The sequence below is a fragment of the Natrix helvetica genome (assembly GCF_964273705.1).
Source record: "Natrix helvetica genome assembly, chromosome: 3".
Taxonomy (NCBI): Eukaryota; Metazoa; Chordata; class Lepidosauria; order Squamata; family Natricidae; genus Natrix; species Natrix helvetica.
The window spans coordinates 51,167,369-51,189,818 of NC_138549.1; the positions used below are offsets into that span (position 1 = coordinate 51,167,369).

The 22,450-nt window shown below is 44.4% G+C and overlaps 1 protein-coding gene across 2 annotated transcripts in view; it reads left to right on the forward strand.

Moving 5' to 3' along the window:
• The window catches only part of PHEX (phosphate regulating endopeptidase X-linked), a 267,193-nt gene that overhangs the window by 208,196 nt on the left and 36,547 nt on the right, over positions 1 to 22,450 (forward strand). For both annotated transcript variants that reach the window (XM_081946240.1, XM_081946241.1), the window contains one exon: positions 12,351 to 12,409. In XM_081946240.1, the coding sequence (XP_081802366.1) occupies positions 12,351 to 12,409 (59 nt within the window). The remainder of the gene's footprint in view (positions 1 to 12,350; positions 12,410 to 22,450) is intronic.

Here is a 22,450-nt window from a genome sequence, read left to right on the forward strand (position 1 = left end):
GGGAGCATGCACTCACAGTTTGCTGAAGAAGTTTTCTGAGATTTCCTTCGTCTTGTCGCGTCTCCTCCTGCATTCCTTCAGATGCAATTAAACTGGAAACAGCATTCTATTGCCTTTGAAGTTCCGCACTCAGCTTCTTATCACCAAAAGCTTCTCATTAATTCTTCGCTGATATTTATGCTGTCCCGGTCAGCGTTGGGAATGCCGAGACCCCATCACCAGATCTTCCATCACCAGCCCTTCCCCCTTGATAGGGGGAGGGAGCTAGTGAATTATTTTAAAGTAGAGAGTTGGAATAATGTTAGGGTTCTAAATACCATGCAGAAATAAATCATTGTCCAAGGCAAAACATCCTTTAAGGTCCAATTTATTCCGCAGGCAATTTAGCACGGCTATGGAAATTCCAACTCTGGAAGTACATGCTCTGGGTTCACCCAGTTAAAGTTCATGATCTCTCCCCACACCCACAAATCCATCACATGTTCCAATCATCATCTTCCACGCTGGCATGTACACCCATCTTCTTCCGGCCAGGTGTCGAGGTGCTGAGACAAAAGATGACCTTGGCTTCTACAAAAGAATGTCAACAATCCATTCTACAATCCTACTCCTTTCTATTCCCCCCTCCCAACTACTACACTATTGAAACAGCATAGAAAATTATAAGAAAGTGTGGCAGGCCAAAGATCCTAAAAAGAACATAACTACAGGCCTGGTAATCCTTTGGATTTGGATTACCAAATTGGGAATTGTATTATCAAGCAGCGGGATTAGCTGGGATGAAAGAATGGATCTTACTGAGTAATACAAGATTATTGACACTGGAAGGTCATGATTTGCAACTAGGTTGGCATGCTTTTTTGTGGTATGGTAAAATTGAGGCACATGGCTATTTTCAAAGACATTATGTAAGGAATGGATTGTTAACAATATGGGAAAGAGTGAAAGGGAAACACTATTTAGAAATACCAATGTGGCTTTCAACGATGGAAGCATTGACCCATCCAAATATTAGTAATATGGAAAATATCATTAGATACAAAGATACCTTAACAGAAAGGGTGGAACTAAAACAAAAACAAGAATTAGAAAAATAAGGGATTAATATAGGATGGTTTTCACAATTTCACAAATACAATCAGATATGAAAAAGATAAAAGGGAATATGGTTTTAACTTAGGAAGTTTGGAGTTGGATAAGATACTTATGGGAATGGAATAAAAATAATTAAGAAACTATGTAACTACCTACTAAGAAACTGATTATCTAGACCCGCGCCAGTCCGGCTTCCGACCCGGGCACAGCACAGAGAAGGCCTTGGTCGCGTTGGTAGATGATCTCTGGAGGGCCAGAGATAGGGGTTGTTCCTCTATCCTGGTCCTATTAGACCTCTCAGCAGCTTTTGATACCATCGACCATGGTATCCTATTGCGCCGGCTGGAGGGGCTGGGGGTAAGGGGCACCGTTTTGCGGTGGTTCTGCTCCTACCTCTCCGACCGGACGCAATGTGTGTTGGCAGGGGAGCAGAGGTCGACCCTGAGGCCGCTCACTTGTGGGGTGCCGCAGGGGTCGGTCCTCTCGCCCCTCCTGTTCAACACATATATGAAGCCGCTGGGTGAGATCATCCGTGGTTTTGGGGTGGGATACCATCTGTACGCTGACGATACGCAGCTGTACATCTCCACCCCGAACCACCCCAATGAGGCCGTCGAAATGATGTCCCGATGTTTGGAAGCCGTACGGGTCTGGATGGGAGACAACAGACTTAAACTCAACCCCTCCAAGACGGAGTGGCTGTGGCTACCGGCCCCCCGGTTCAACCTGTGGATCCCATCGCTGGCCATTGGGGGCGAGCAACTGGCCCCCGTGGAGCGGGTGCGCAATCTGGGCATCCTCCTAGATGCCCGGCTGTCTATGGATGACCATGTGGCAGCCATGGCTAGGGGGGCGTTCCACCAGGTTCGCCTGGTGCGCCAATTGCGCCCCCTATTGGACCGGGATGCCCTTCGCACAGTCACTCATGCGCTGGTGACGTCCCGTCTGGACTACTGCAATGCTCTCTACATGGGGCTCCCCTTGAGATGCACCCGGGGACTGCAGCTGGTCCAGAACGCGGCTGCGCGGGCAATTATGGGGAGTACGAGGTACTCCCATGTAACACCTCTCCTGCGCGAGCTGCACTGGCTCCCTGTAGTCTACCGGGTGCGTTTCAAGGTGTTGATTACCATCTTTAAAGCGCTCCATGGCACAGGACCTAGTTACCTGCGGGATCGCATCCTGCCCCATACATCCCTGCGACCAATTCGCTCTCACAGAGAGGGACTCCTCCAGGTGCCATCCACTAAGCAGTGCCAGAGGGCGGCGCCCAGGAATAGGGCCTTCTCTGTGATGGGCCCAGCCCTCTGGAATGACCTCCCCCCCGACATTAGGACAACTACCGATCTCCGCTCCTTCCGCAAGAAACTCAAGACCCACCTGTTCCGACTAGCCGGCCTGGCTTAAATTAGAACTATATTCTCTAATCCCCCTGGCAATTTTAAATGATAAATTTCAAATTTTAGGGTATTTTAATTGTTTTAATTTTATTGCTACTGCTTTTAACTTTATGGCTATTTTATTTATGAATTGTAAAAATGTTTTATGTATATTCCTCCTCCATGTCATATGCTTGTATATTTAATTGTACACTGCCCCAAGTCCCTTCGTGGAGAGGGAGCGACTTATAAATCGAATAAATAAATAAAATAAATAAATAAAATAAGAAAGAGGTAAGGAGAAGAGGATGGAAGGGAGAGGAAGAGAAGGAGAGAGGGTAGGTAGGGAAGAGTAGGAGTAGGAGGAAGAGTAGGAGTAGGAGAAAGATAAGGGAAGAAGGAAGGGAAAGAAGACGAGGAAGGAGGAAAGTAGAGATGGGAGGGAGGAAAAGAAAGGGAAAATAAGGTGGTGTTACAACAGGAGGAAGGGATGGTAAACAAAGCAACCCAAACTATATGTATATTATAACCTATAAAATGGAATAACAAATGTATAAGAATGATAAATGTAAAGAAGAAAAATAATTATGTGAATGTATACTTAAAATGGTATGTAAGAGAATAAAAAAATAAATTTTTCTGGAAAAAAAAGAATGTTCAAACTACCGCACCATTGCACTCATTTCACATGCTATTAAAGTTATGCTCAAAATCCTACAAGCTAGGCTCCAGCAGTATGTGGACCAGTGACGTGCAGTCAGGGGAGGCAGGGGAGGCGGAGCCTCACCACTCTCGTCATGAAAATAAAAAAGAATTACTCCAGGAAGCCGTGAAAGTGGCTGGGAGAGGCGCGCGGCTTGGTTTAGCCTCCCTGGACATCTCAGCAGCAGCCCCAAGTGTGCCGATCTCGCCATTTTTTATATCGGGCGAGCCCAGGATCCTTGCAAGGGGAATGGGACGTGTGCAGGAGGCTCCTCAGCTCCAGCCTCAATCAGCGCAGCCGCGGTCCCCTTCATCTTGCCTCAGGAAGGAGGGGAATGGGACCACGTGTGCAGGGGAAGGGGATCGCGGCTCTGCTAATCTGAGGCTGTGTGCTGAGGAGCCTCCTGCACACGTGGTCCCATTTCCCTTGCAAGGATCACAGGCTCGCCCAATGCAAAAAATGCCTAGGTACCATGTTTCCCCGAAAATACAACCTGTCCTGCGCTCACTGACCTAGCGTTATCCCAAAAGCACCAAGTTACAGGAGCCGGGGGTGGGGGGAGCGCTAACGTTGCTTGCCGCCTTCAATATACCGCTAGGTTGGGGAGTGGCGTTCTGTCCGGCCAGAGGGGAGAGTTGCCGGGCGGCTGCTCTCTTGTGAACTGGCTCCCGAAGAGCCGGGCACAGCCTCAGGGGCGAAGCAGCCATGAGGTAACTATGCTCACGAGCAGCCGCCCGGAAAATCCCCTCTCTAGCCGGGAAAAGCGCCATTCACCAAGCCCTTGCACAGCTCTCCCAGGCGACCGCCGCTGGCTGCTGCTGCCCGCCGCCGCCCGCCGCCCCGCCGCTCCGCTCCGTGCATAACTTCCAAACTCCAAAACTTCCAGCATCGCCCGCTCTAGGAGTGCTCTCTATGGTGGGCCGGCTGCTGGACAGAGAGTTTTCCGGACAGTCTTCCAGCAGCCGGCCCACCATAGAGAGCAGTCCTAGAGCGGCCGATGCTGGAAGTTTTGGAGTTTGGAAGTTATGCACGGAGCGGAGCGGGGCGGCGGCGGGCAGCAACAGCCAGCAGCGGTCACCTGGGAGAGCTGCGCAAGGGCTTGGTGAATGGCGCTTTTCCCGGCTGGAGAGGGGATTTGCGGGGCGGCTGCTGAGGTCAGTGAATGGCGCTTTTCCCAGCTGGAGAGGGGATTTGCGGGGCGGCTGCTAAGGTCAGTGAATGGCGCTTTTCCCGGCTGGAGAGGGGATTTGCGGGGCGGCTGCTGAGGTCAGTGAATGGCGCTTTTCCCGGCTGGAGAGGGGATTTGCGGGGCGGCTGCTGAGGTCAGTGAATGGCGCTTTTCCCGGCTGGAGAGGGGATTTGCAGGGCGGCTGCTGAAGTCAGTGAATGGCGCTTTTCCCGGCTGGAGAGGGGATTTGCGGGGCGGCTGCTCAGGTCAGTGAATGGCGCTTTTCCCGGCTGGAGAGGGGATTTGCGGGGCGGCTGCTGAGGTCAGTGAATGGCGCTTTTCCCGGCTGGAGAGTTTCCCGGCAACTCTCCCCTCTGGCCGGACAGAACGCCACTCCCCAACCTAGCGGTATACCGAAGGCAGCAAGCAATGTGAGCGCTCCCCCCACCCCCGGCTCCTGTAACTTGGCGCTTTCGGGATAACGCTAGGTCAGTGAGCGCAGGACAGGTTGTATTTTCGGGGAAACACGGTACCCAGGCATTTTTTGCATTGGGCGAGCCCGGGATCCTTGCAAGGGGAATGGGACCACGTGTGCAGGCGGCTCCTCAGTGCACAGCCTCAGATTAGCAGAGCCGCAATCCCCTTCCCCTGCACACGTGGTCCCATTCACCTCCTTCCTGAGGCAAGATGAAGGGGACCGCGGCTGCGCTGATTGAGGCTGGAGCTGAAGAAATTTCTCCGTTTGGGCTGCGCCCCTGCGATCGGAGCAACCACGTGGTTTGATGACGTCACCAGCCTCACCAGTCATAAACGTCACCGCACGTCACTGATGTGGACTGAGAACTACCAGAAGTACAGGCAGGATTTTGAAGAGGCAGAGGAAATAGAGATCAAAATGCCAACGTACGCTGGATCATGGAGAAAGCTAGGGAGTTCCAGAAAAACATCTTCTTCTTCACTGACTATGCTAAAGCCTTTGATTGTGTGGATCACAACAAATTATGACAAGTTCTTAAAGAGATGGGAGTACCAGACCATCTTATTTGTCTCTTGAGAAACCTATATGCAGGTCAAGAAACAACAGTGAGAACTGAACATGGAACCACTGATTAGGTCAAAATTGGGAAAGGAGGCCTATACTGTCAACCTGCTTATTTAACTTATATGCAGAGCACATCATGAGAAAGATGGGGCTAGATGAATCAAGATTGCCAGGAGAAATATCAACAACCTCAGATATACAGATGATACCACTCTAATGGCAGAAAGTGAAGAGGAATTAAAGATCCTCTTGATGCAGGTGAAGAAGGAGAGTGCAAAAGTTGGCTTGAAACTCAACATTAAGAAAACTAAGATCATGGCATCTGGCCCTCTCAATTCCTGGCAAATAGATGTGGAAGAAATGGAGGTAGTGACAGATTTTATTTTCCTGGGCTCCAAGATTACCGCAGATGGGGACTGAAGCAAGAAATTAAAAGCTGCTTGCTCCTGGGGAGGAAAGCTATGGCAAATCTAGACTATACTAAAAAGCAGAGACATCACCCTGCCAACAAAAGTGTGTATAGTTAAGGCTATGGTTTTCCCAGTTGCAATGTATGGCTGTGAAGGTTGGACCATAAGAAAGGCTGAGCGCCAAAAAATTGAGGCCTTTGAACTATGGTGCTGGAGAAGACTCCTGCAAGTCCCTTGGACTGCAAGATGATCAAATCAGTCAGTTCTAGAGGAGATCAACCCTGGCTGCTCTTTAGAAGGTCAGATCCTGAAGATGAAACTCAAGTATTTTGGCCATCTAATGAGAAGGAAGGACTTACTAGAGAAGAGTCTAATGCTAAGAAAGATTGAGGACGAAAGAAGAAGGGGATGACAGAGAATGAGGTTGCTGGATGGAGTCACCAAAGCAGTAGGTGTGAGCTTAAATGGACTCCAGAGGATGGTAGAGGACAGGAAGGCCTGGACATTGTCTATGGTGTTGCGGTGGGTCGGACATGACTTCGCAACTAACAACAACAACAAATGTTGTAAACTAAGAGAAAAACCTGAATGCATTGTTCTGAGATTCTTCTAGATCAGGGGTGTCAAACTCAAGGCCCGTGTGCTGGATTGGGCCCATGGGGTGCTTAGATCTGGCCCATGGAGCTGCCATGGAAATAGCAAAGGACCTTATTTATTAGATTTACAATGCATTCTATCTTTTTCTCATAGAACAAGTCTATATGCATAGTTTCTGAGATATAAAATAGGATGTGGACCTGTGCTGTGTAAATTCAATTGTTGAACATCGAGGATAAAAGGCAACTGAATCTGAATCAGAAATTCTCTAGGAGCTTGTTGCTTGAATCAGAACAATAAACAGCATCTTGGTGTTTTGCCAAAAGCTGTAATTCATGAGTGTCAAACTCAATTTCATTGAGGGCCAGATCAGTATTATAGTTGCCCTCAAAGGGCCAGGTGGGCATGGCCAGATGGTCACATGACTGGATGGGCATGGCCAACTCAATCTGGCCCACTCAAAGTTGCTCAAGTTGCGGGGCAGCTATGATGGGCCTGACAAGACTGGGAGGAGTGATCCAGGGAGAGTGCCAAAGCCTGGTGAGGGCATCTGAGCATCAGTGTTTGTGTATAGCTGGGGAGGGTGCCTGAGTGGGTCAAACAATGCTGGGGCATTCAATTTTAGACTGGAGTTCAGGAACAGAGGCAATGGCAGTGGGAAGAGATCAAAATGGGAAGGCCCTGCCCACTGCTGCCTGCCCATTGCCTACAGCAGCTTCCCATTTTCATCCCCCCTCCCCTTGCAGTTCACACAGTACTGTTCAACCCTCCCCACAAGCACCCTCCTCAGACGCGCATAAGCACCAATGCAATACTGTAGTGCAAGATCACACAATATCAGTAGCATGAGATGTTGCACTACTAATTTCACACTCCAGTAGTTTAGGCCTCTGTTCTCTGCAAATTGAGGCTTGTACCAGATCTGGCCAAAGAGCATTTGCATGATGATGAGATGGCCAAGCACTGTCCATAGACCCCACTTCAGATCGCAGAACATGGGGCGAGGCTCTGGCACCCTTTCCTCCATCTACAGATCAGGAAACCCGACCAGCTTTGCTGATGGAACTCCTGCCTGGTGGATTCAAAGGATGTGGGAGCCTGCGGGCGCCAGGGGCAGATGCCAGGCACAAGTTTTCCAACTAGGTGGGGAATGTCCCAGTAAAAGGGAAGTGCTGCCAGTCTCTCCCCCTTCCCTCATCCCTTTCTGAGCTTGGCCTCACAGCCAGAGAGGCTTCCTTTTCATTGGAACGGCTCCAACCCCTGGATGGGAAACCCATGGCCACTGGCATCACAGCCACTGGTCATACTGCCATGCTCTTCCCCTGGCCTGTGGGGCCACCGTGGAAACAGCAAAAGACTGGCCTACGTCACCTCGGCCAACTGGGTGCTGATCTACAGCTTATGGCAGCCATTCAGGCCTGAACATGGTCAGCCTTAGATCTGACCCACACAGCTGCCTTGGGGCCAGCGAGAGACCACCTCACTGCCTCAGCCCCACCCCTGGGTGTGTGCACAGGAGGTGGCAAGCGCTGGCATCCTGGGTGAAAGGGAAGTGCTGAGAATGCAGTCAGTGTGTGGGGCAAGATGGTACCCAGGGATGCCAAACCTGTGTGCTCACCACCTCCTGTGTGTGTGCCTAGGGATGGGGCAGGAGCAGGCCCTCATTGGCTCCAGGCTGGCCTTGCAGATCTAATGCTGACCGTGTTCCAGCCTGGATGGCTGCTACCAGGTTGTAGATCAGTGCCTGATCAGCCTGGGCTGGCTGTGGCTAGATTCTGTGGATTGGTCCTTTGTTATTTCCAGGGTGGCACTATGGGCCAGATCTAACCACATCATGGGCCAGATCAGTGGTGGGTTCCTGCCGGATTGCACCGGATCGCGCGCTCCCTTTCGGCGCTAAACCCGGAAGTACGGTCTTGCCCTGCCCCTGGCGACGGGACGACGCTTGCCTGCGCTCCACCAGCTCGGCTGGGAACGGAGACGTTTCTCTGCTCAGCAATGTCTTCAGTGGAGTGGTGGCAGCCTGGCAGGCTGAGCCTGCGTCCCTTTCAGGCGCTCCGCTCTGCTGAGGAAACGTCTCCATTCCCAGCCGAGCTGGTGGAGCGCAGGCAAGCGTCGTCCCGTCGCCAGGGGCGGGGCAAGACCGTACTTCCGGGTTTAGCGCCGAAAGGGAGCGCACGATCCGATGCAATCCGGCAGGAACCCACCACTGGGCCAGATCTAACCCATGAGCCTTGAGTTTGACACCCCTGCTCTAATTTATCATGCAGTGATAGAAATAGAAAATAGCAGAGCTTGTGTTACAACAATGTAATGACCTTTCATCAATCCCACTCCCACCCCCCAGATTCCACAGATTTGGATTTTCCTGGACTACTGTGAAACCATTACTTCACAGTGACTTTCCCTTCAAAAGGCAGAGAATGCTAAGGCTAATTAAGATCATTACTAAAATATAATGAAATAAAATTATGTCTTCTGATGTTGAAGACTTGAAACATTGGAATAGTGAAAGCTCAGTGTCATTTTAAAATTACTATGATTTTATTAATATGAAACATGCAGGCAAACCATGGTAATGCTGACATGCATATTCAATTTAAATGTAAAATAACCTATTGAAATATGGTAGTCAAATTAATAATGACTAAATCACTTCAATTTAAATGCATATATTTTATACACATGCCTTTCATTTTACATAGATCAAGAACCAAGGTTTTCAGAGTCTGATAATCCAGACCATTCAAATCTGGGGATACGGTAACCCATTTTATTCATCCAAACATAAAAATAAAGCCCATTTATTTGTAATAGTCAGCCATATACATATCTCAGAAGGCACTTAAGCTTTAATTCCAAAGTCGACAAGCATTGGAATAACAGTTATTTTTACCCAGAATACTAACTCAAACTGTAATTTCCTACAGTGAAATCTTCAAAATATTCCTATAGCCCCATCCCAGATGGTATGGTTGAGTATCTTCCATTTTCTACCATTTAACTGCCTATGAAGTCCTCTATTAGGCCAAGACAAATACCCATTAGTAGTTTTGGACTAATCTATGAACTTTCCAAGACAGGGAAGAGGTCAAATGTACATAGACATACATATTGGTATTGCTTTCTATTCTTAATGTAAGACGCCCAGAGTTATTCTGGGGTTAGGTGACCTTTAAATCTTGTAATCAAACAAACAAATAAAATGAGAAGGATTGAATGACACTGTCTTTAGACATTATATTGCAGGAAGAATTTTAGAACTTTTTGGGAGGCTAGTGGTAAGTTGTAAAGATTTTTCAATATTTACACATTTTAAATTTACTGTAGCTGAATTTTCTGCTTAACTTAGAATTCTGCAATAAAGGATAGCCTGGAAAGATATAAGTTACAGTAAAGCCACATAGTAAGCCTTTTTTACAAACTGCTCTGTAATTAGCCAATAACCTGTATTTAAAAAGCAAGCCCTACATATTATTCTACAATTTTCCAGTTATTTAGAGAAGCATGAAAAATCTGATCTCTGAAATCTACTGGATAACCAGTAGATGGCAGGAAAAAATCAAGACAACTCTAGCTTTTATTGCCATCTAGTGTCCATATGGAATATGTGCAGACTATATTTAATACCTAATTTAAATATCTGAACATAACAAAAGGGGAATCTATAAAGGGAATCTTTCCTGAAGCATTTGTATCAGTGGTGGGATTCAAATAATTTAACAACCGGTTCTCTGCCCTAATGATTTCTTCCAAGAACCAGTTCACCAAACTGCTCAGAAAGTTAAAAACCGGTTCTCCCGAAGTGGTGCGAACTGGCTGAATCCCACCACTGATTTGTATGGTACATACAAATCTAACAAATGTTTGGGATTCTGAGTTATGTAATGGAATTATTTAGGGCAGCTTCATTCCATCCTCATGTGTTTATATCAGTATGTGGAAGAACAAGAAAAGTCACCTCTTATCACCAACACCGGTATCAATATGATGCTCTTTATTGGTTTTGTATTTGCATATGAGAAATTTTATTGGCATTAATTTTCTCTTGCAAAGGTATAACTTCTGTACAGTAACGAAGGGTCTGGTGGACATTTTTGAATAGGTAATATAAATGTATAGAAAATTAAAACATGTTAATCTCAAACAATAAACATTATAAAAGTTGATACTTTTTAAGAAGCATACTAAATATTTATCTATCTTAAGTGATTGTAAAACTTATGGAGACAGCTTTAATCTCTTTGGGTTAAGGCTGGTGGAGGTCTCTAGGTTAGAACTTACTGAAAGAAAGCTCTGAGACAATTGAAACAAATAAGATTAAGAGATGATGCTAAAGGTTGCAATCATTGTGGAGACTTGGAATGTGCAATGATATTTTAGATTTCCAATAAAAGTGACCTAGTGCCACTCTAGGTCATCCCAAAAAGGCATTCAATGTTATCCTAGTTAAGGCCACTTCTTTTTAAGCATCTGTGGGGCTGCTTTTCAGATTAGTGTATATGGTTGCTGCTGTAAATGACTCTGAAATTGGAATGAGGCAACCTTGCTAAATGTTTTCTCCTGATTCCTCAGCCTAGATGTCACTCATCTTCTACTCTCTTACAGAAATATATCTTCCATCTTATCATTTTATTAGAAAATGTTTTCCAGAAGGGTGCAGGGTAGGAAGACAAAGCATGCCTGCTAAATAAAGTTTGTTGGATTATGTATTAACTAAATAGATATCAATTCAGTGATTCTCAGCCTTGTGTATGTTACTGAAATTTAAAATATAGAATGAATAATAAAAATAATTGTTATATTGTAATACAGTATAAAATTAAATAATACTACACAAGTATATTTGATGATGATTTATTTAAAAACACCTGATAAAATGGTGGATACAAAGGGAATGTTGTCTAACTGCATAAATCCTATAATTTTGATATTTTGATATCCATACTTAATGCATTTTCTAAAATTTCATTTGAAAAAGGGAAGCTTATGTCCCTTGGCTATAATGTCAAATATAGGATACCTGCTTGATCAAGGATGTAAGATACCTACTCCATTGTACAAGTAGTCCTTGACTTATGACCACAATTTGGATCAGAATTGCTATTGTAAGTCATTAAAGTTGTAAGTTGGGCCAGATCCAATTTTACCATAATTTTTATGGTGTGTTAAATGAATCACTGCTTTTGTTAAGTGAATCTAGTTTCCCCAATAGGCAGGTTTTTTTTTTTCTGGACATCAGGAAAAAATGTTGCAAATCAAACTATGTGACTGCAGGATACTAAAATTGATCAGAAATATGGTCAGGTTGCCAAATGCCCAAATTTCAATCATATTATGACGTTGGTGTAATGGTTGTAAGTGTAAATATAGGTCATAAGTGACATTTTCTGAGGGCATTGTAATTTGAATGGTTGTTAAATGAACAGTTATAGATTGAGGACTACTGTTTGAACCACTTTTACAGATTATTAATCTTCATCCTTTGCTACATAGTTGGATCCTGATTTCCTTAGCACACAGAATAATAAGGTGCCTGCCGTGGCTTTGAATGGCAGGCTCTGCAATTGTAGTTTAAATATTGAGGGAGATCCAAACGTAGCCAAAAAGAGCAATGGGCCTGTTAGATCGGGTAATGGAAAGGCACACTTAGGCTAAGGGCAACAACAGCTCTTTATTGTAACAGAACAAGTATATACAATCCAGCGAAGGTTGAGTCTGACAGCAGCCCTTTTATAGGGAGCTGTCAGATCCTTCAACCAATGAGATTAAACCTCTGTTCCTGCCGGAACAGAGGACCTTGGTGAAAACCACTATAACTGAAGCCCTCTAACAGAGCCCTCATATAGGAACTTGACATTTGGGGGACGACGACAGACATAGACATACTGGGACAGATGTTCTCCGATTCATAGAACAAGAACACCAAATCTGCTTTTCTTTTCTTTTTCAACAGGTGGTTTACTAGTCCAACAACAGTGAATGCTTTTTACAGTTCGTCTACAAATCAGATTAGTGAGTACTTGACTAAATCATGATTTAATTACTTATCTGAGAAAAAAGAATATTCTTCAGCTTCTATAAGCAGTGCTCCTCCTCACAGTTTTAACAGGGTTATTTCCTCATACTGCACAAAAATGCCCACTAGGTTTAGTGTGCATAAAAAACTGTGTCATAAAAATACTAATACCATGTTTACAAGCAAGTAAATATAATGTGTTTGGTTTTACATATTCAGGATATAAATAGAAAAAGAGAAAGAGAGAGAGGGGGGGAGGGAGGAGGGAAGTAAGTAAGTAAGGACAGATTGCATAAAAATATCCCTTCTAACAAACAAGTAATGTTACCTTATGAAGTAATAAGGCATCTGATCACCTCTTGATTTGAATGCAAATGTCACTAGTAAATCAAGGGATCCACAAAGCAAGCAGGGGAGCGGGTGAGCAGGGGGGCAGGCAGGCAAGCAAGCAAGCCCCATACTCATTAAGACCATTCACTCTCTAGTAATTTACAATGTCACACAGCTTTGTTGACGCAATATAAAACTGTATAGTGGTGTATGTTTTTATGCCTGCCATCAATTAAGCAGTGATAAGCTTTTGAGTCTAATGGCAGTGATCTAGTTTTCTAGCAGGAAAAGTTTTGCTGCTGGTCAGGACACCAGAAAACTACAGCACAGCCTTTCAGCTCAAAAACATATCACTGCTTGAGTATAAAACCCATCATTATTATTCTGATCCTGGCAAAAGAACTATAATTCGAAATCTTTGAAAATTAGGGAACAGGTCTTCCTCAACTTGGATGCTTGGGTTATCCAAGTGCAGTAGTGGGATTCAATTTTTTTTACTACTGGTTCTGTGGGCGTGGCTTGGTGGGCATGGTGAGGCTTGGTGGGCATGGCTTGGTGGGTGTGAAATCTCCATTCCCACCCCACTCCAGGAGAAGGCTACTGCAAAATCCCCATGTCCCCCCAGTCAACTGGGACTCAGGAGGCAGAGAATAGATGGGGGCGGGACCAGTCAGAGGTGGTATTTACTAGTTCTCTGAACTACTCAAAATTTCTGCTACCGGTTCTCCAGAACTGGTCAGAACCCGCTGAATACCACTTCTGACTTAAATGGTTCCCATATGCAATGCACATTATTATGGAATTCTGGAAAACATTTCATTTTCTCCCATTGTTTCAAATACCATATTTTTTGGAATATAAGATGCACCAGAGTATAAGACGCACCATGATTTTGAAGAGGTAAATTTTTTAAAAAAGTTTTTGTACTCTGCAGGTCTCCCAAACCCTCTGGACACCTGGGTTTGTGCAAAAAAATAAGGGGCATGCAGAGGGTTTGGGAGGCTTGCAGAGTGCTCCTGGGGACTGGTGGGTGGGGCAAACATGAGCAAAAAACGTCCTCCCCAGCCCTCAGGAGCACTTTGCAAGCCTCCCAAACCCTCTGCATGTCCATTTTTGCAAAGGGGGCGCGGTTTTGGTAGACCAAAAATGCTGTATTCAGTGTATAAGACGCACCCAGATTTTCACCCTTTTTTTTTGAGGGAAAAGGTGCGTCTTATACTCCGAAAAATACAGTAACTTATTTATTATATTTATATGATTTAGGTTGTAATTTGTAATGAGAATAAGTAATTTTGAATAATGGAGGCAGGTTGTTAAGAGTTTGTTCTAACATTATATATGTTTCTACCACTTATGTAATCATTTTTAGGCAAGATTTCATAGTCCTAATGTTTAAGCATTAAGAGTTTGTTCTCATTCAAAATTTTTAGATAACAGATTAGCTATGAATGAAATGCTTGAATGCATGCCATCCTTGAAAGGTTTGTTGATCTGAGGTCATATGATCACAGACCTGACATAATAATTTGTGGCTGATTTTTCTTAGATGGTTTAGGAATAAACAAATCCAGCTAGTTTTTCCTGTTAAGTTTGGCACAAATTTCTTTTTTTAAAAAATTTTTTATTTACAAACATGTAAAATACACACACACAAAACTTAGACGTACACCACATTTACACAATACAATATGAACAGGAGCTTCCTGTTCTTTCTAATAGCAATTGCCAATCGATATCGCTCACCTTATATTGTTTCCTCTTCTATTATATTTCATTTGCATTTCACCATTCTTAACCCTCTTATCTTACTCATCTGTCTGCTATATTGACTGATTACCTCTAGTAAATTTAAACCACTTGGATACATATACAGTATGTGTGTTAATTCTCCTTAACTACTATTTTTGGGCTTTGTTGTCTAACTTCATTAATCCTTGTTCGTTTCCTCCATCCACCTATACCATTTATCTCATAAATGGTAGTATTCTGTTTCTTCTTTTCTCTGGATTTCTTTTGTTAATTTGTCCATTTCAGCACAGTCCATAACCTTACTTATTATTTCATCTTTGCTTGGAATTAATTTATTTTTCCATTTCTGGGCAAAGGCAATCCTCGCCGCTGTAATTATATGTAATATTAAATACTGAATTTCTTTTTTATATTTCGCAGTCATTATTCCTAATAAAAAAAACTTCAGGTTTCCATTCTATTTTAACACCTGTTATTACATCTAGCCACTTTTTGACCCTTTTCCAAATTTTTTTAGCCTCCTCACAGGTCCACCATAAGTGGTAGTATGTTCCATGTATTGATTCACATTTCCAGCATTTTGGGGAGGTATTTGTTGAGATTTTAGCTAACCTTGTTGGTGCCAAGTGCCATCTGTAAAACATTTTGTACTGATTTTCCTTGTATGCAACTGATAGTGTCATTTTTAAGTTTGTTCCCCAAATTTTTTTCCCATTTATCCAATTTAATATTATAGCCAAAGTTCTGTGCCATTTTATCATTTGTTCTTTCCTGATTTCTTCTTCCATTTTATGCTTCAGGAAAAAATTATATATTCTCCCTATCATCTTTCTATCTGAGCTGTGAGTTATTTTATCCAATTCGTGTGGTTCTGTTTCGATGTCATATATTTTAGTATCATTATTATGTTTAGTTTTGGTTTGCAAGTAGGTTAGCCAGTCAACTTTCATATTTTGTTCTGCCAATTCTTCAATTGTTTTTAAATTTCCCTGTCCGTCAATTATGCCTCTTTATCTTAGCATTTTATTCATATCTATAAAATTTGGATGGATCATCCTTTCTGTTGGTGATAGCCAATTCGGGATTTTCACATAGTGGATTTTTTGATTTTGAGCCAGTTTTGCAATAACATTCTTCTAATTAAATGTTTTTGAAACTATTTGTGCATTTTATTTTTATCATCCCATAGGAATGCATGCCAACCCACTTGCAAATCATGGCCTTCTAAGGTCAAAATTCTATATGGAATTTAATGTTAAGAATAATATTTTCATTTTGTTAGTAATGTAAATTATTAAATATATCTTCTCAGCATAAGCTGGACAGCCAGACTAAGGGTTGTCTTGCTAAATTGAAAGAGCAGGGTTCGTGAAGGAGGATTTTACACTCAGTAGAAGCTGAGAGGTGTCAGATACAACCAGAAGAGTTTGTGATAGACAGAAAGACATCATATCATTTATAATACTCACTCTCTGATAGAATTGGCAATAGGCAAGCATGGCTGAACAAAGATAATTGAACAGGAAGGTCCAACTATTGAATGCATTGCTAAAGAATACATATATTGCTAAGAGGGCCAGTCCAGTGTTGTTTGTTAAGGCATAAATTGAAACTGAGATACTCTTCAATTCTAGTCCCACCTGAGGCACAAAGCCAGCTGGGTGACTCTAGGCCCGTCATTCTCTTTTAGCCCTGGGCCATGTCAAGTGGTCTGATTTCAGAAAAGTGCCCTGCTTGACCATAATGAATTTTGATGAAAATTGGTGTGAATATGCACACACATTACAAATGAACATTAGTAAAGTGTTACATTTGCTGATACAATACTTGCAGAGCTATAGTCATTTATTTGCCCCCATACCCCAGCCTTCTACAGTATGACCCTTAGGTTTCAGCAACTTTGAGACATAACATCTCCTGCAATATTTTGTTGAGAGAAACAAAACCTGGCCATCTTGTACAACTTGTTGTGCTCTATTAAACAAAATAAAAAAACATTCTCATGAGTGATCTCCATCTAGATAAGTTGGAGCAAAGTTGGCTGAAAATGACTGCAGCTCAAAAATGGTTAAAGTTTGGCTTTTTATATCTCTGGAAGGAAAGATATGAGAAACGTGAAACTTTGTGCATAATAATGTAGCAACACAAGGTTTTCAAATATAAAATGTCATTCTCCTATTGCTTTTCAATAGTTCACAAATTGAGTGTAAAGTTGACAGTTTTTGTAAAAATACCCAAAATAGGGTATCTTCAGCCCGCTTTTCCAAAAAAAGACCTTCTGAAAACTCTGTTAAATCATTTTCATTAGAAAGAGCATGTTTCAAAGCCCCCCCCCCCCCCCGCCCCAAGTGCTGGTATGTGTTGGAAGCTGAGGTGGGAATCAATCTGGCCAGAGACTGGCATCATGGAAGCAGCAGCTAGAGTAAGCCTTCCCCCTCTGCCCAAAAAGTGGCCTTGAGAGCTGCAAAAGGCAGGCCAGCAGCCAAACTGAGATCCATGGCATGCTTCAGGTGTGGGAAGGAAGGGCACTGAGAAGCTGATTGCCTCACCAAGCCAGGATCCAAGTCAACAACTGCTGGGGGCAGGAAGTCCGAGAAGCAGCCAGCAAAACACCGTGAAATAGCACTGAAAGGGGTGGAGGTCATTGAGTTTTCCCCTTCTGGCCAGAAGGAGCTGGGAACTCAGACCACCCTGGAGGAGTGAGACTGACTCTGATGACGACCCCCTGGTAAGTCAGCATGTAGTCCCCATGACCATCCCAGTGGAGCTGTGGGTGCCTTCGTCTGGCATCCAGGGGAAGATGCTAGCTGTCAGGCATGCTTCATTTAATATCCAAGAAAGAAAAACTCCAACACCATTTGAGTAGAGATAAAGGTACTTCTACTGCACATGAAATAAAAACAGCTAGAGTGAAGCAAGATCTGAAGTAAAAAAGCATGAACATGTACATATCAAATGTTTGTCCAAGACCCTCCCCCCAGTTACCCCAACCCAATGTCCACTCTGCAACTCCCAAAGGTGTCATGTGGGGTGCATCTTCAGCTGGTATGCAGAGACAGTTGACCTTGAGCAAGCCCAAACACGAGCCATCAGCATGCGCAGAAGATGGTAAGAACAAAACTCCCTTCATGATAACTCCTCTAGTACCTAGTAATTCCCCCCAAATACCATGAGCCTCCACCTTCCCTGTTACTATGGCAGCCGATAGCAAGCACACAAAGTAGAGGCTGACATTCAGCCATCCTGCATAAAGGACGTCATCCCTGGAGGAAAAGATTTAAAAAAACAATAACAAAACATTTATATATCATAATTAAGAGTTTATCAGGGTATTTAGAATGAAACTTTTGCAAGAGTTTGGGAGCCCTGACATCAGACTTATCCATCCACTCAGCATGGGAAGGAGGGAAATGTTTCCAGGCCACTAAATACTGTATTCTCCCACTCTGTTTCCTGGAATCCAGGATCTCCTTAACCTCAAAATGTTATTCCCCTTCAATAAGGAGAGGTACAGGAAGTGTGGGATGGGGTAAAGACATTAAAGAAGTGTATTCCGATTTCAGTAAGTTGACATGGAACACGGGATGGATTTTCCTAAGGGTTTATGGCAATTTCAATTGCACTGTGATAGGGTTCACAATTTTAACAATGGGGAAAGGACCCACATATTTAGGACCAAGCTTCTTTGATTTCTGGGTAGTCTGAAGATACTTAGTGGACAAGAACACCCTATCCCCAACCTGGTATTCTTTTGGCTTTGACCTTTTTTATCAGTTTGTCTTTTGTGTGCATGGTGAGCCTCGTCTAAGGCTTTACAAGTCATAGGCCAGAAATGTTGTAGCTGGTCAATCCACTCAGATAAAGATAGGTTCTGTGGTTTCTCCTGAGGCAATTCAGGAATAGGCACAAAATCCTGGTTGAATACTACTTTGAAAGGGGTCAATCCAGTACTGCTATGTACCAAATTGTTGTACGCTACCTCTGCATAAGGCATGTTGATAAGGCATGATAATGTTATCATGTTGATAATTGACATAGCACCTAAGATACTGCTCCTGTTACCAATTCACAAGTCCCATTTGTCTGCAGATGGTGGGCAGAGCTTAGACCCTAGGTGGAGCCTATTAACTTCAGAAACTCCTTCCAGAAGAGGGAGGTTAATTGCCCCCCTATCTGAAATAATGCATTTAGGAACTCCATGTAACCTATACACATGTAGGATAAACAGTTTAGCCAGTGTTCTTGCTGACGGAATCTTGGAGCAGGGCACAAAATGCACTTGCTTGGAGAACAAATCTGTGATCATCCAGATGATGGTATTTCCAAGGATTTTTGGTAACTCTACAATAAAATCCATCGAGATCTCCTTCCACGGTGCACCAGGTCGGGTGATACTTTGAAGTAGTCCTTGAGATTTACCTGGTGGTCTCTTTGCTGCAGCACAAACAGGACAACTAGCAATGTAGGGTTCTATGTCTTTTTTCAGAGAAGGCCACCAAAACTATCTTTTAACCAAATGTAATGTTTTCACGAACCCAAAATGTCCAGCCATTTTTGAGTCATGGGCCTGTTGGAGACAATGCTTTTTAGACTAGCAGGTACATAGAGCTTGGCTTCTACCCACATAAGGCCATCCTGCATGGTGCACTCATTGGAGTGTAACTGGAACTATTCATCAAATGCAAGGCCTTCCCTCAGCCACTTTGTTAAGTCAGTGGGCACCTCCAAACCCACTTTCCCCTGGCTCCTGGTGACCACCGGAGCTGCTAATTGTTTGGTGGGAATGACTGGATGAATCACCACCAACCTGGCACTGTTGCACTGGGGTAGCCTGGACAAGGCATCAGCCATAATGTTCTTTGCTCCAAGGAGGTATTTCAGTGTAAAGTTAAACCGGTTAAAATGCTGTGCCCAGCGAACTTGTTTGGGCGACAATTTCCATGGGGTTTTTAACGCTTCAAGGTTCTTATGATCACTCCATACCTCAAATGGGTGCTTAGCCTCCTCAAGAAAATGCCCCCAGCTTAGTAGTGCCCACCAGACTGCAAAGCCTCTTTCTCCCAAATTGCCCATCTTCTTTCTCTCTCCGTCAATTTTGGGGAGGTGAAGGCGCAAGGTTGTAGGTTGCCATCTGCATTCATTTGAAGTAACACTCCCCCCACTGACATGTCACTTGCATCTGCTTGGACCACAAATGGTGCATCCATGTCGGGGTGTTTTAAAACAGGTTCACCTGCAAATAGTCATTTCAATTTCTCAAAGGCTGCTTGGCCTTCCATAATCCACTTCAAAGGCTGACTAGGCCTCAGTTTTGCTTCTTCCTTTGACTTTAGGAGGTTCGTAATTGGCAGTGCAATGCTAGCGAATGAAGGAATAAATTGGTGGTAAAAATTGGCAAATCCTAAAAACCTTTGTAGCTGCTTGCGGGTGCAGGGGGGGCTGCCCATTCTGTAACAGCCCAGACTTTCTCTGGATCCATTTTAATGCCCTCATGAGAAATGCAGTACCCCAAATAGTCAATTTTCTCCTGGTGGAATTTGCACTTGGATAATTTCAGCAGCCCAGAGTTTTTCAGGACTGAGCGCACAAGTTTTACGTGTTCCTCTAGCATTTTTGTGTAGATGAGGATGTCCTCAAGGTAAACTAACACCCCTTTATACAGATGTTCATGCAGCACCTCATTAATCAACTGCATAAAAATGGCTGGTGCCCCCTGCAGTCCAAATGGGAGTACTCTAAACTGGAAGCACCCCAGAGGGCAGTTGAAAGCGGTCTTTGGACCCCCTGCAGTCCAAATCGGAGTACTCTAAACTGAAAGCACTCATCCCTGCTTTTATGTGGACTCTGTAGTTCACCTCCCTTAAATCCAATTTAGTGAAAAACTTCCCCTTTGCCAAGTGAGCTAACATGTCCTTCATGAGGGGTAAAGGGGTACACGTTTTCCACGCAAATGGCATTGAGGTTTTTTTAAATTAACACATAAGCAAAGGGAGCCATCTTTCTTCTCTCGAAATAAGACAGGCGCGGCCACTCGTGGCCTAGCAGGCTGGATGAACCCCCTCTTTAAGTTTTTAACAATGAAGTTGCGTAATTCTTCTAGTTCGCATGGGGTCATTGAGTTAATATGGAGTTTGGGGAATTTCATCCCTGGGAGGATTTCTATGCTGCAATCGGTGGCGCGGTAGGAAGGGAGCTTATCGGAAGCCCTTTCGCTGAAAGCCTCTTTGAGGTCCCAGTATTCTTTCAGAATGTTTTCCTCCCCCTCAATTTTTCATGCAAAAGTGCTGCCAGGCCTGTTACGGCTCTGGCTATGTGGGAAGTCTTCCCCTCCCCCTTTGTTGGCTTGGCTGAACGGATGTGTAGCCAGCCCTTCCTTCAGTTCCCCTGAGGGTTCTATTTCCATAGTCAAGCTAATCCCAGTATGAGTGGCCGTTCCATCCCTGGAGCCACAAAGAAACTTAAGGATTCTTGGTGGTCCCCCATCCACATCTCTACTGGTTCAGTTACAAAATGGGCTGGGCTCCCCCCAGCAACTGACCCATCCAGCTGGCAAAAGGCGATGGGTACTTTCATTGTTCTTAGTCTTAGACCCATTTTCTCCACCACCTCTGGGCTAATTACACATTTGGTGCTGCCAGAATCTAAAAGGACCAGCATCTTCCCCTGGGCACTGGTCAAAGGTACTTTTAGTTCTACTGGGATGGTCATGGGGCCCACATGAGGACTTACCAAGGGGTCGTCATCGGAGTCAGTTTCACATTCTCCTGAAGAAGGGGAGGTTCCTTCTCCCCCTGGCCTGGAGGAAGGAAATCAGTGACTTCCACACCTTTCAGGGCTGTTTGCAGGGTTTCCCTGGCTGCTTGTCAGGTTTCTTTCCTCCAGCCGAAGGTGGTTTTGGGCCAAGCTTAGAGTAGCAGTCGGCAGCTCGATGTCCTCCTTTCCACATTGGAAACATGCTGTTGATCTGGGCTTGATTGCTGACCCCCCTTTTCCTGCTCTTTGGGGGTAGGAGGTGGGTTTTTGCTCCAGCTGCTGTCTCCATGGTATCAATTTCTAGCTAGATCAATTTCCACATCAGCAGCCAGCACATACCAAAGTTGCAGATCAAGGGGGGTGGTGCTGCTCACACAGCTCTGGTACACATCATCATTAAGGCCATCAATGTAGCTGTCCATCAATGCCTCCTGGGACCATCCCTGCATGTGCACAGCCAGCTTGCGAAACTCCTGAGTGTATTCTGCCACAGATCTCTGACCCTGGGTTAAAGTTTTCATCCTGGTTCTTGCCTTCTGATTTGTGAGGGGATCATCAAAGCATGCCCTCAGGGCCATCATAAACCCATTGTAATCTCTCAGCTAGAAGGAACCATTGTTATGTAGAGCCACCATCCAGTCAGCTGCGATGCCTTCCAATGCCATAGTAACACTTTTCACTTTGGTAACTTCTGGTGGGAAATCCTCTCCATACTCTTGCATGTAATTCCAAACGTGAACCAAAAAAAAATCCCAGTGCTTTGGGATCTCCTTGGTACTTAACTCCAAGAGGAGGAATCTTTCGAATTTGATCCCTTCGGGGGGCTACCCCCACCCTTGGGAGAGCCTGAGCTGCTGCTGCTGTGGCAGTGTCTGGAACGCCTCTGGTTTGCCCGGTTCCTGGAGCAGCTCCCAGGGCCAATTCAGGGTTAGCCAGGGCATCTGCTCTCCCCTTCGCTGCTTGAAGTGTACGCCAAATTGTCAAAGTGTGAATTTCACCAGAATAAAATTGACTATTTGGGTTACCACATATCACATGAGGGGATAGAAATGGATCCCGAGAAGGTGTGGGCGGTCATGAAGTGGGTGCCTCCCCTCCGCACCAGAAAGCAGTTGCAAAGCTTTCTGGGTTTTGCAAATTTTTGTCAACAATTCATCCTTGCCTTTGCTAAAATTGTGTTACCCATTACCTACCTCCTAAAGACA